At 44.3% G+C, this 13,326-nt stretch overlaps 1 protein-coding gene across 2 annotated transcripts in view; it reads left to right on the top strand.

The window, feature by feature from the left end:
* The window catches only part of LOC146351710 (cytochrome P450 2J4-like), a 71,604-nt gene that overhangs the window by 34,050 nt on the left and 24,228 nt on the right, over positions 1-13,326 (top strand). The window contains exons 5-6 of one of the 2 annotated variants that reach the window (XM_084847668.1): positions 8,411-8,587; positions 11,965-12,106. In XM_084847668.1, the coding sequence (XP_084703794.1) occupies positions 8,411-8,587; positions 11,965-12,106 (319 nt within the window). Of the gene's footprint in view, positions 1-8,410; positions 8,588-11,958; positions 12,107-13,326 lie in introns of both variants that reach the window. The other variant, XM_084847667.1, reaches the window with a different exon arrangement.

Raw genomic sequence — 13,326 nt, 5'->3', positions numbered from 1 at the left:
GTTTGAGGAACAAGGAGACAGGCCAAGCAGCTAGAAGGCTCCTGAAGAGGCCTGAGAGATGTGGCTTTTAAGGTCTCACAGGAGTTGCAGGAAGAAAAGAAGCAGTTATAGTCTCCCAGGGCACTTCCTCTACCCCTTGACATTCACAACTCATTCTTTATGCTTTATCACTTTTCCTTGTCTCGCATTGCCACATAGTAGTTTGCTCTTCTGCATGCAGCTGCTTAACCTTAAAATACTGGACACATATTACAAGACTGGTGGAGTAATACAATAACTGTAATCAAAAAGGCAATTACAGAATAGCATGCCAATTTCGAAATGTTTTTCATGGTTAGACTTCAATCATTCAGCAATCACTGTTGCTGTTCCAAGACTGATTGCTCAAGTGGTGGCAGACCTTTGCTCAGTTGTGATTCATATAGCATTGAATTGAAGCCTTCGGTGAAAGCATTGGCTGGCATGACCCAGTAGGTGTCTATACTGGCCTCAGGATTAGCATACTTTTTTAAAATTATTATTCCTGATTGTATATACATAAAAGACAAAAGGCAGTGTTAACAAAATGGAGAACATAATGTAGACACTGTATGCATAACATCATACAGATATCCAGAACGAAAGAAATGCCATGGTTCTTACAGAGTGTCATTTGGAAGATTTTCTCAGTCTATTTCATCATTGGGTTACAACAGTAGAGAAGATGCCACCCACAATCCTTTCCATCTAGGTTTATGCTCTAACTGGAGGGAGACCAAGGCAGGGTATTCTGAATCTGGCCCCTGCACCAATGCCACTATTCCCTTACGGCATTTCCAGGTTATGATCATTAGTGTGGTTTCCTAGGGATGGACGAAAGGGACTTACCTGGTCCTGCAGCTTGCTTCGCGGTGGGGGGGAGGTGCTTCGGTTCTCCCCCCAAAGTTCAGGCGAGGGGGGGGAGGCGCCCCGCCTTGCCTGGCCGAAATTCAGGCCGGGGAGGAGCGCCCCGTCTACCCGGCCGCGAAAAAAAAAAGTAAGTAAAAAAACAACAACACACACCCGTGATAGGCTACGTAACGATTTACGTAGCCTATCATGGCTAGATTTCCAAAGTCAGCTGTGATAGGCTATGTAAATCGTCACGTAGCCTATCACGGGTGACTTTGAAAAAAAAAAGCGCGTACGCTAATGGCGGCGCCCATGGGGTGCCGCCATTTGCGTTCCTTAGTTTGGCATGTCTAGTCTACGTAAAGATTTACGTAGACTACGACGAAAATAAGGGAATGCTATTTGCGTTGCCCTTATTTTTGCCATAGTCTACGTAAATCTTTACGTAGACTAGACGTGCCAAACTAAGGAACGCAAATGGCGGCGCCCTATGGGCGCTGCCATTTGCATACACGCTTTTTTTTCCCCCCAAAGTCACCCGTGATAGGCTACGTGATGATTTACGTAGCCTATCACGGCTGACTTTGGAAATCTAGCTGTGATAGGCTACGTAAATTGTTACGTAGCCTATCATGGGTGTGTGTGGGTGTGTTTTTTTACTTTCCTTTTTTATTTTGCAATGGCAGCAGAAGACCGGCCGCTGCCGCCGCCCCCGCCAAAATGCCGCCAAAACGCCGCCGGGACCCGCCGCCAAGAGGGACATTCGCACGAGGTAAGTCCCATCCCGGGGGGGGGGCGCGGGGGGCCGGCGGAGAATTTCACCACCAATTTCGGGGGGCCGAATGCATTGGCATTCGGCCTCCCAGGGATTCGTGGAGAAATTCTCCACCATCCCTATTTCATGCTGGCATCCAATCCAGGTCCAAACTTGTCTTTCCCACTTTCTTGTCATATCAGTGCATGGTCTAACAAAATGCAGCCAGTTGCGTTTTTTTGCAGTTTCCTAGCAGCGTACTCCAGTTTATCGGCACATTCTTTTGCCTATGGGAATCATGCAATTTTCATTATTCCTGGTGCCTTAATTTAACAACATCAAACGGGGTCGATGGCTGCTGCCAGCCACGCCCTTTCATTTCCCTGGTATTCGGCTGATCCATCTGTGAACCAGGTTTCATTGTGAATCACCTGGGCATATGGTGGGGCCTCATGCATTGGGGATGGCCCTATGTCCATCTTAGGGCTTTCTTGTATCTCCTCCCCAGTGAGTGTTAAAGCTCACACTTGTTCTTGGAATGCACTCATCCCCTGTGGCCCCAGTTTTGCCCTCACCACGATGTGCCATTTCCACTTGATTATGGAGGACTGCTGTGCCCTACCAACTTGAGGACTAGCTGAGTCATCTTTTACACAATTCATAATCGGGATAGAAGGTCTCATGACTATAGGGTCTTGCCCTGTTAATGGTTCAGTGTCCACAAGGGCCCAACAACATTCTAGAAGTTGTTGCTCAAAAGGGGAGTAGTTGGCATTGGGCAAACATCAGGACCAAAATCCCAAAGGCAGCCATTTGCCCCAAAGCTCCTTTTGCCATAGGATCCACACAGCTACTTCAGCATTCGGTGACACCTGCAGCTCAAAGGGCTGCCCTCTGGTGCATGGCCCCAACGGCATGGCAGCTGCCACTACCGCTGTAGCATTGGGTAAAGCCCGTTGTTGTTGCTCCCCCCACTCAAGCTGAGCTTTCTTGCATGTCACCTGGTCGACGGGCCTCGAAATCTGGGCCAGGTGTGGTATATGTTGCCTCCAAAAGCCCATCCAGCCTACCAGGCATTGAGTCTCCCATTTCGAAGTCGGAGCCCACAGAGCAGCAATTCCATGGAGCACCTTCTCAGGTATGTGTCTGACAGGGCCTGCCCATACCACCCCCAGGAACTGCACCTCCTGGGCAGGGCCCTGAATCTTTTGGGGGTTTGATTTCCCATCCCCCTCCTCCATCACGTGGCAATGGAGTCATAGGATCATAAATCATAGGATCATAGAACAGTACGGTTGGAAGGGGCCTACAAGACCATCAAGTCCAGCCCCCTGCTCAATGCAGGAATCCAAGTCAAAGCATCCCTGAAAGATGGCTGTCCATCCTTGTCTTGAATGCCTCCAGTGTGGAGAGCCCACCACCTCCCTAGGCAACTGGTTCCATTGTTGTATTGCTCTAACAGTCATAGAATCATAGAATAGTAGGGTTGGAAGGGGCCTACAAGGCCATCGAGTCCAAACCCCTGCTCAATGCAGGAATCCAAGTCACAGCATCCCTGACAGATGGCTGTCCAGCCTCGTCTTGAACACCTCCAGTGTGAGAGAGCCTACCACCTCCCTAGGTCATTGGTTCCACTGTCGTATTGCTCTAACAGTCAGGAAGTTTTTCCTGATGTTCAGCTGGAATCTGGCTTCCTATAACTTGAGCCCATTATTCTGTGTCCTGCACTCTGGGATGATCAAGAAGAGATCCTGGCCTTCCTCTCCGTGACAACCTTTCAAGTACTGGAAGAGCGCTATCCTATCTCCCCTCAGTCTTCTCTTCTCAAGGCTTAACATGCCCAGTTCTTTCAGTCTGTCCTCATAGGGCTTTGTTTCCAGCCCCCTGATCATCTTTGGTGCCCTCCTCTGAACCATTTCTAGTGTGCATCCTTCTTAAAGTGTGGTGCCCAGAACTGGACAGTGTATAACTGGTTCTCTGGTGGAGCTGTTGGATATCTCCCCTAACTTGAGGGGCTCCCTTCCCGGTTGCCTTGTTATGAATGCACCTTTCTTCCCACATCTTATACAAGTCAGGAGTGGGAATGCTATCTATATTGTTTTTCAATACCCTGACTTCTAGCAGCTCCATAAACATTTGCTTTCTTGTTACTTTCTTATTCTGAGTGTTTTGGTTGCCTTGGGATTGCAAGGATTAGGCATACACCCTTGCTCTGCCTGCTTTTGATGTTTAAGCGCTGCAAACCTGACAACCTTCGTGATGGCGGCTTGTCTTTTTGCCCCATTGCCCCTCCCCTGCATGCCTTCCAGTGCTTCCTGCGAGAAAGTCTGCTGTTCTTTGAGGGTGACAATGTCATCCGTTTCCAGCTGCATCTACTTCCGAGTGGCTTCTAATCGTTCCTGCAAATGCAGAGCACAGTGAGGGAGACCCATCCTAGCCCTGTCACTGCTTTCTGCCCCCCTTTCTCCCCCACTCCCAATACCTGAAAGCATTTAAGCAATGTATTAGTAGGGCCCCAAACTCAGGCCTCTCAGAATCCCATGACACCGGCAGAGTCAACCGGTTCTATATTTGAGCCATGGGTGCCCAAGCACTTGAGCCTGGCCCACCCAGGGATGTGGCTCTGGCCAATATCTTGCTCAGTAGACTTCTTTCCCCACAACGGCACTGCTGCTGAATCCTATTCGTGACACCAATTGTTTTGCCAAAGGCAGAGAGGTTCAATGCTTCTTTCACAGCTCCCTAATCAGTCACACCGGCTGTGATGGGGTCATGATGTCTAGGCATTTTTTTGTCTTACCCCCCAAAATAGGTTAAAAAACCAGGTGGAGTTTTTAAAAAACCCAAAGGGATCCTCCCTGCCTTCCAAGGCCATGCCATCCTGTGTGAAGAACAAGGAGACAGGCCAAGCAGCCTGAAGGCTCCTGAAGAGGCCTGAGAAACGTGGCTTTTAAGGTCTCGCAGGAGTTGCAGGCATAAAAGAAGCAGTTGTAGCATGTCACACTGTCTCCTCGATATACAAAAGTCTTCTGGGGCATTTCCACTACAACTTGGAATCCCAAAACTTTTGACAAGATGCATCACCAAGGGCTCTTGCGCAAAGGTAGCAATTATGGGATAAGAGGATGGTTCCTCTTATGGATCTGTAAATGGCCAAATAATAAGAAGCAGAGGGTAGGGAGTAAATTAATAATTCTCACATGAGGGAAGTAAGCAGTGATGTCCCCCTAAGATCTATATTGGGACTGGTGCTATTCATTTGATAAATGATCTGGAGTCAAGGGTGAGTAGTGAGGTGTCCACATTTGCAGATTACACCAGATATTCCGATGGTGGAAACCCCATGGGACTGCCTAAAATCTCCAAAAGGATCTCTCCAAACTGGTGAATGGGCAACAAAATTGCAAATGAATTTTGATGTACACAAAATATCCTATCGTTAGAAATGCACAGTTGGGGACTGAACTGGCAGGGACTAACCAAGAAAGAGATTGTTGAGTTGTGATGAACACCTTAATGAAAAGATCAACTGGGTTTGCACAGTGATGAAAAAAAGCAAACCCCACACTGGAAAGGGACTGAAAATGAAGGAAAGGGACTGAAAATAAAATAATTTCAAGAGGAGAAAATCTCAAAAAGTGCCTAAATTTTATTGAGCCCAATGCATTTTGGAATAATTTCTTCAAGGGCTACTCTACAAATCAAAATACCAACACCTAAACAAATACATTTAAATTGCCATTAAAAAACAAAACTTTAACATTTTTAAAGCACAAACATATCTCTTTTAAGTCAATCTCATCCATGTAAAATACTAAGTTTTGTAGAATTTACTACTTATCAGAAATGGGCAACTAAAAAGTTATTTCACTTGTACCACATACACACAAATGTTAAAGCGAAAAGTTCCTCCTGTCCGCTCTGTAGCCCCACATAGGCATATTCCTCTCTTGTCAATTATTTATTATTTTTTTACACTTCTGTGCTGTTCCATAGCTGAAGCTCTCTGGGTGGTTTACAGAAGTTAAAACATTGGAATACAAGAAGTTTAAAATCCATTTACATGAAAGCACACAGACAATATACACAAACAACATATAACTAAAAACAACATTGAACTGTCATTATCCTGGTCAGTTTCATCCTCTGCACACATTACTTCCTTTAGCCCAGCAGAGCCATATTCTGTACTTGTCATGTTCCTCCGTCCTCTTGCTTTGCAATCAACACACTCCAGGAAACAAAGCACTAACACTACTCTATGAGTTAATGACTAGCTTCATTACAAATACAAATTTTAGGAAACTCTCAGACTCAGTGAACCAGCTAATCCACACATCTACAAATATCAATAGAGGATATGAAGTGGAAGTTAAGGAAAGTTGCCAGCAGTCTGGGCAAGAACTTCACTGCCAGACTAGCTTCCTAGGGATGCTCCTCCCTTAGGGTGGCTCCCTCCTATGTTGGCTATCATGAGTGGTCAACCTGGCAAAGCATCTTATTCTTAGCTCTGCCCCTAACTTTTCCCGCTTCGCTCTGCGACAGACTCCCGCATCCCTCAAGTCATGCCCTTGCCCCCCTCACTTGCATTCTCATGGTGGAGGAATGAGGGAGCTGTTCAAGACAGATCTAGCCTCCACCCTCTTTTCCTAGCTACCATTTGCAGTAACCCCAGCAGCACTTCCAGAGCAAAGGGGATCAGGGGCAGGGGGGAATTAACAAGTACTGTCAGACAGGAATGAATCTGAGCGTGTGGAGATTTCTGGCAGCTCAGATTCAGAATCAGAATGGGAATAGCCAGAACAGAGGGAGGCAGCCTCTCCAGTGAGCCCAGACATTGAGACTTTCTTCCCAGGATCTTTTTTTTTTTAATACTTTTTATTCTATTTTTTAACTTGATAAATGAAATAAACAATACCAACAACCTAATCAATAACTACAATTTCCAAACAATACAGTATTCTTAAGAGGACACAGCAATAACAAAAAAGAAAGAGAAAACAGAAGAAGGAGAAGGACGGGAAAAAAAACATGAAAAAATTATAAAGAATTATTTAAAGAAATTAAATTTAAACTCCATTACACAGAAACTTCAAATCCCATTCTGCTTAAAAATTATACCTATAACACTGGCAATATTACAATTCAGTACAGCATAAATAATCAACCTAACATTTCAATATCATATCATCAGTCTTATAGCAAGGAAGCAAGTCTACAATTCATTTCCAGTAACCATATATTGCCCTTCAGCTAACATATAGTAATAAAGCTTAACATTTTAACCAGCCAAAGATCTTACTAACCAAACCAGTAATAATGGTAATAACAATTTAAAAAGGAGATTTAAAAAGATACATAATAATAACAAATCACTAATTTTATAATGTTATATAATAATAAAACTTATCAACCTCACAACAGTCACTAATATATTTTGGACTAGATATATAATCTTTCTTCCCAGGATCTTGACACACAGATGGCACAGGCTGAACAGCTCCCCCCAGTCTTGTGAGTCTGTAGTTGTGAAAAGAGATTCCTAGAATGGGGAAAACTGATTGGTCAAGTTCAGCCTGGATAGCTCAAGATCTGTGAATGGGTGCCTCTTCTCCCAAGGAATGTGCTAATTGAGCCTGAGGTGAGAACAATAGAGGGAAGCTATGTCTGTCTGTGCAAGAGTCAGTCTGTGCTGGAACAGCGTCTGAAAAGGAGGCAGAAAGTTGACTTTGTTCTCTGCAGTAAATCCTGTGGCACTATGAGTTCCCCTAGACATCAGAAACCTGTTGGAGTGTTAATGCTGTGATCCCTCATCTTTTGCTCAACCTGTACGTAGGTGTAAATACACCTTATATCACAGAAATGCCATAAGTCTCTGGTGACCTTTTAAGGAAACTGAACCCTGATTAAGTGATAGAACCAAAATGTTTCACTGCCTGGAAGTGGTATGCACACACACATGCATTTTCGTATGCAATTTCTGAGCAGTGCATCGAACGCTGCATCACAACATTTGGAGAAGTGCAGAATCTGAAGGATAACTGTTTTCCAATGTGAATATTAGTCTAGGAAGTGCAAATTAGGACAGTTTGCTCAAAAATGCAGACCAAAGGAAATTCTACAACATCCCTAACTATAATAGCTGTAATATTGGACAGGGTGGTAAGTTCAACTTTAAACTGAATCAGTCTTCATTAGGGGTGCACTGAACCACTCGTCCTCTGATCAGGAGCAGCACCCCAATCCACAGATATTGAGCTGGGTTGGGAGGGGCCAAAGCAGTTCACCGGTTGAGACAGGGGGATTGCTGCTAACCTACTCGGTAGTGGTTTGGTGGTCTCTGTGGTTTGGCTATCTTCTCTGGCAACTAAAAGAGCAAAAGAGAGAGAGCCTTGACTCAGGCACCTTCTTGGCTTCTAAAGTAAGCAGCTTCCACCAATACAAACCAGTGACCAATACAAACCAGATATTGAGCTGCTTTGAGTGCTGTTTTTTTGGTCAAAAGATGCGGTACAAATAAAATAAATAACTTGGTGACATTTTTGCTGCCCTAATCTTCTTTTATATCTTTCACTAGAATAATTTACCAGAATCCACCGATGGGTTGATTCAAAGAAGCTGGTAAATCCAGCTTTTCATCCGACGAGAATCATATTAATATGCTAGCCCTCAAGAATAATCCAGAGGATGATATCGAAGTGCTAATCCAAAGGAACTGGCTGATGGACCATGTTATCCCACCTCCTCCCTGATAATGTTGAGATTTTGCTTTTCTCTTCCCTACAGCTGTATGAAATGTTCCCATCGATCATGAAACATATTCCAGGGGCTCACAGAACGGCACTTTCTGCCATAGATATGGTGCTTTCACTTGCAAAAGAGGAGATAGAGAAGCATAAGGCGCAACAATCCTCTCATGAGCCACAGGACTTCATTGATTTCTATCTACTTCAGATGGAAAAAGTAAGGATCCACTTTGTATTTGAATACTACTCATCCAAAAAATCATTACATTCCCTGCTATGCTGAGTCACCAGTAATTTTCTCTAGGTCTCAGATAATATTTGCATTCAGTCCCTCCCCCAAACTTCACCCATATTAAATTCAGCTGCTAAAGTGGGGTATAGTTCATACAGAAGGGCATCCACTGAAATGGCAGATATTTTCATAACCCCAACTGTGGATGGCTGTTGAATGGAAACTAATGTGTGCCAAATGATCTTGCCTATGGACCCTTGCTTCTGTTCTTAAAAGGACTATGGGCTAGTGCCCATTCCACATGAAAGCATGTACTGAAACAACCGCAAGGATTGACCTTTTTAATCAACCAGGTTGTGCAACTTCATTTATTCCTTACATTTTAATCCCACTCTTCCTCCAAGGAGTTTAGGTAGGTGTTTATAGCTTTGACCTCAAGTTATCCTCACAACAACCCTTTGATGTAGATCAGGGTGTGAGACAGTAACTGACCTACCTGGCCTAAGTAAGCATCATGGCTGAGCAGAAATTTGAACCTGTGTCTCACTGCTCTAAACCTAACACTTTAGCCACTATGTCACACTGGTTTGGCTGAATAAATTGTATTTATTTATTTTATTTATTTCATTTCTATACTGCCCAATAGCCGAAGCTCTCTGGCAACATGTGGAACAGTAACTAATCCAGGTTAATATTACTATAATATAACCATGTTAGTCTTCTGTGTACAAATTCAAGGGTTAAGTGTAGCACATATATCGACTGTTTTAGTTGCTCAGATATTTTAATAAATTAGCATTGCCTTTTGTGGGTTACAACCCACTTAATCAGATGCCATACATGGAACTGGAGGCTTTGAGATGATTGACATACATAAACTCGTTACCAAATTATCATACACAAGAATTCATAGAGTGACAAAGAGAATTCAGGCCTGGTAGATATCCAAGCATAAAAGATGTCGATCTCCACAAGGACTCATTAGCTAGGGCCTACTTTAAATATCAAGGTAGGCCTAGTTAACTCCTATCTCCTGAGGGCTGTCCCCTACCTGAACTTTTAGCCCATGAGGGCAGAGAACCCCGCAAAGGTTTTTTCAAAATTCTTAAAATGAATCAAGACCATTTCAAGAATTTTTTAAAAATTTGCAAGATTCGGAGGAACTGAACTCACAATTGGAAAATGAGAAACTGAGAGAAACCGAAATTGACAGATTCCTTCACCTCTACATTTTATAGAGCATCCAAATTATTGATGATGTTGCTAATATGTTGTTGCGTTCTAGTATTCTCTGTTGACCGTCTATATTTTTTCAGACCAGATTTGAGGCGATGTTTTAAAATTTATAACTCAGGTATAGCACCAACCCTTTCACTGTGGAAAGGCAATGCTAGTGATGCGCGTGGTGAGGTGATCAGTGAAGTTGTTGGTAATGTGGTTGTGGATGTCATTCCTCTGTTGCATTGACATTACATGTCTCTGCTCTGTAGTCTGGTCCCACATTACTTGTAAACAGCTGAAGGTGTTTTTTTTCCTTACCTGCCCCCCCCCCCCCAAGTGAGGTAATACTGGTGTTTATTTTAATTGTAGTTGGTGATTGACTGCACATTTAACCCTGCTACGTCATCCCTTCCCCCATTATTTTCAACAGATGCAGTGCCTTTAAAAATGTTTATTTCTTTGGTGAGAGAACTGAAAGTGGGCAAGAAAAAGCTGCAGTTGGTGATGTTGGAGGTGGGGTCACCTGCAGCATCCTGAGGCTACCTGAGATGGACAGCTACTCTCCTTTCCTCGCTTGCCCTTGTCCGCACTTTGGGCTCAGCTTTGCAACTAGCCACTCAGGAACTGTGGATAGCTTTCTAGACTTAGCTGTTGCTCTGGAATCCTCCTCCCTCCCCTTTTTCGCTCTCTTGCTTGCCCTCTGCCTCAGCTTTTGCTGCTTCTTTTGGGGGGAAGGTTTAAGAGTGATAAGGGGACTTCTCACTCTCTCTTTTTCTGCCCTGCTCCTTCACTCTTGCCCATGCTGCTGACTGACTTCTCCCCTACAAGACGGAGCTGTGCTGTTTGTGCAAGTGCTGGAGCATACTGGATGTGGTATAATGCCCCACCAGCTTGCCTCTGCTAATCCACCTCCTGCAGAGTAGGCAGGCAGTGTAGCATGGATTTGTTTTCAAGTGGCAACAGGCCAATTCCTCTGCTCTCCCTGGGGAAAGGCCACTGCAGAGTGTTGGACAGAACTGCCTTGATCAAATGGCAGTGCCTAACTTAGCCCACTCCTGAGTGGTTTTTCCTTTGGAAAAGGCTGTGAGGTTGGATGTTGCCTGAATGCGCTCCGTGCTCTGTGAAATGGCAGCACTCGATCTGGCATGGTTCTGACCGGTGGATGCCTCTTCAGGCAGCGTCACACACCAGCCCTCTCCCACATTCCCTTCCCTTCCCTTCCCTTCCCTTCCCTTCCCTTGGGAAAGGCCAAGTGGTGGCACTTGACCAGAGAGGCGGGTGGGTGGTGGTGGGGAGATGGTGGCTATAACTTTTGGCTTAGACAACAGATTGGCCTAAAGGGAAACACAAACGACAGGAAGAGTAAAGCAAAGAATAAAAATGCAAGGGATTGGATTTCTGGAAAAGACTACTCTGGAATAAGGAAGGAAGGAACAGACGGGAAGGCCACACTAACCTCTGAAACCAAAGGACACAATCAACCACCAGCTCCAGAAACAGAGTCAATCAACTCAACTAGCAAAGGGGAGAGAAATCACTGAGGCTGCAGTCCTAATCATACTTCCTAGGGACTAAGGCCTGTTGCGTACAGTGGCACTTACTTCCAAGTAGACATGCATAGAAACAGCTTCTGATATGTGCTTCCTATACCCCTCCTAGGAGCACTGATTGGAAATAAGAGACATGGTGAAGTAACCCCCTGATTGGAAGTTAGAGCTGTCAGTCACAGAGCTACACCCGCTCCTCTGCCTTCCCACCCCCTCCTCTCTGCCTGGTGTTTTCCATTTCTGAAGAGATTGGGGTGGGCAGGTTTTTTTGTTTGTTTGTTTTTTACTAAAATGTATCAGAAGTTTAAGGCCGTAGAAGTCCTGCCCAGGCTCGAAATCGGTTCCAACGCCTTAAAGAAGCTTGCTTCACTTCAGATTCTGAGGCAGTTTGAATAACTCTTATTACCTCAGTCCTCAGATCCCCATATGCAGCAGCAGCAGCGATAGCACACACACAAATATGTGCAACGGTCTCATCACACTCAGCTATGAAGCATGACTTACTGCTAGGATAATGAAGGGGGCACAGAGAGTTGAAGGGCAGCCTACAATTAACTGCAAATGAAACTTCACTTTTCCCATTTTCAGCATCAGAGCAGGAATGAGCCCAACTCTACCTATGATGAAGAGAACCTGGCTCAGTGTATTAATGACTTATTCATTGCTGGAACAGACACAACTGCCACTACTCTGCATTGGGCGTTGCTTCTCCTGACAAATCATCCAGATATCCAAGGTGAGAGAGATCTTTCCCGTAGGAGCAAGGGCCACTCTTGATGCCTCTCATGGACTATAATTCATTTAAGATTTCATATCTATCAAATGATATGCTAAGATAAGGAAGTTAAAAAATGCACATTCTGCTTCATCCCAATTGTTCGTTCAAGAAGGTTCCTTGAAGAAAAATGGAATTTATTTATGAGTAAATGAGTTTATGATGTGGAGTTTTAGAAGACACGGGGTTGACTGAACCCGAAGGTCTTCAACTTACTGCTGATGCAAAAAAGTTCTTTTTCACAAATATTTTTCTATATAGTTTCTGAAACCTATAATTAAGACCAATAACTTCATAGAATTAAAATAAGCAAGAGAATGGAATGTTCTCTGAACACCCCGTCTCTACATAGTTGGACAAGAAGAGATGGGGTAGCTGGTGAATGGGAAGGACATGTGTAATGACAAAATGACAAACGTGTAATGAAACTGGGAATGGGGTCGGGGAGAGTCAGGTACAGTGGGTATGTCTCCATTGTGAGGCTGTTAGACCCCTTCCTTCCTCAGAAGCAAGGAAGAGTGAGCTGCGTAGTGAAGACGTGAAAGAATTCCAGAAGTTAGAAAGAAACTAAATACACTTGGGGCACATTCCTATGCATGTTTAGACAGAAAAAAGTCCTACATTTCCCAGCCTGCCCCAGCTAGCTATGCTGGCTAGAGGATGCTTGGAGCTGTAGGACTTTTTTCTGTCTAAACATGCACAAGATTGCACCTTTAATAAGCCAAAGCTCAGAAATAGACTAATCCCAAGCCTGAGAATTCAGCTTAACTTTTAGTTTTAAAACCTACACACAAAAGACTCAGCCCCTGCTAACCATATCCCTTTCTCAATCAGATACCTCACTGAGTCTGCTTATAAACAAAAAAGTGTAGGCTAGCTTCCATTTGGGCTCAGTGTAGGCATAGGTTTTAGGCTTTATAGAGCAGCTCATAAACTAAAGCTCAGAAATAGACCTATCCCAAGTTTGAGAGTTCAGTTTAGCATTTAGTTTAAAAAAAACACACTAAAAAATTACTCAGCCCTTGCAAACCACATCCCATCCTAAATCAGATACCCAGTGTCAGCCCCTTAGCCCCTTGCATCCCCCAGGGGAGCCTGAACTGCATCCCTTCCCAAATCACCTACCCTTTTTCTGTTGTCCCTTCCAATGACCCATTGACTATAGTCCTCTCTCCAACACA

The sequence above is a fragment of the Heloderma suspectum genome, chromosome 3, assembly GCF_057233095.1.
Source record: "Heloderma suspectum isolate Gila_16-S chromosome 3, 16-S_ref, whole genome shotgun sequence".
NCBI lineage: Eukaryota > Metazoa > Chordata > Lepidosauria > Squamata > Helodermatidae > Heloderma > Heloderma suspectum.
The sequence above is the reverse complement of the archived record's forward strand: the minus strand, read 5'-3'. Positions and strand labels throughout refer to the sequence as shown.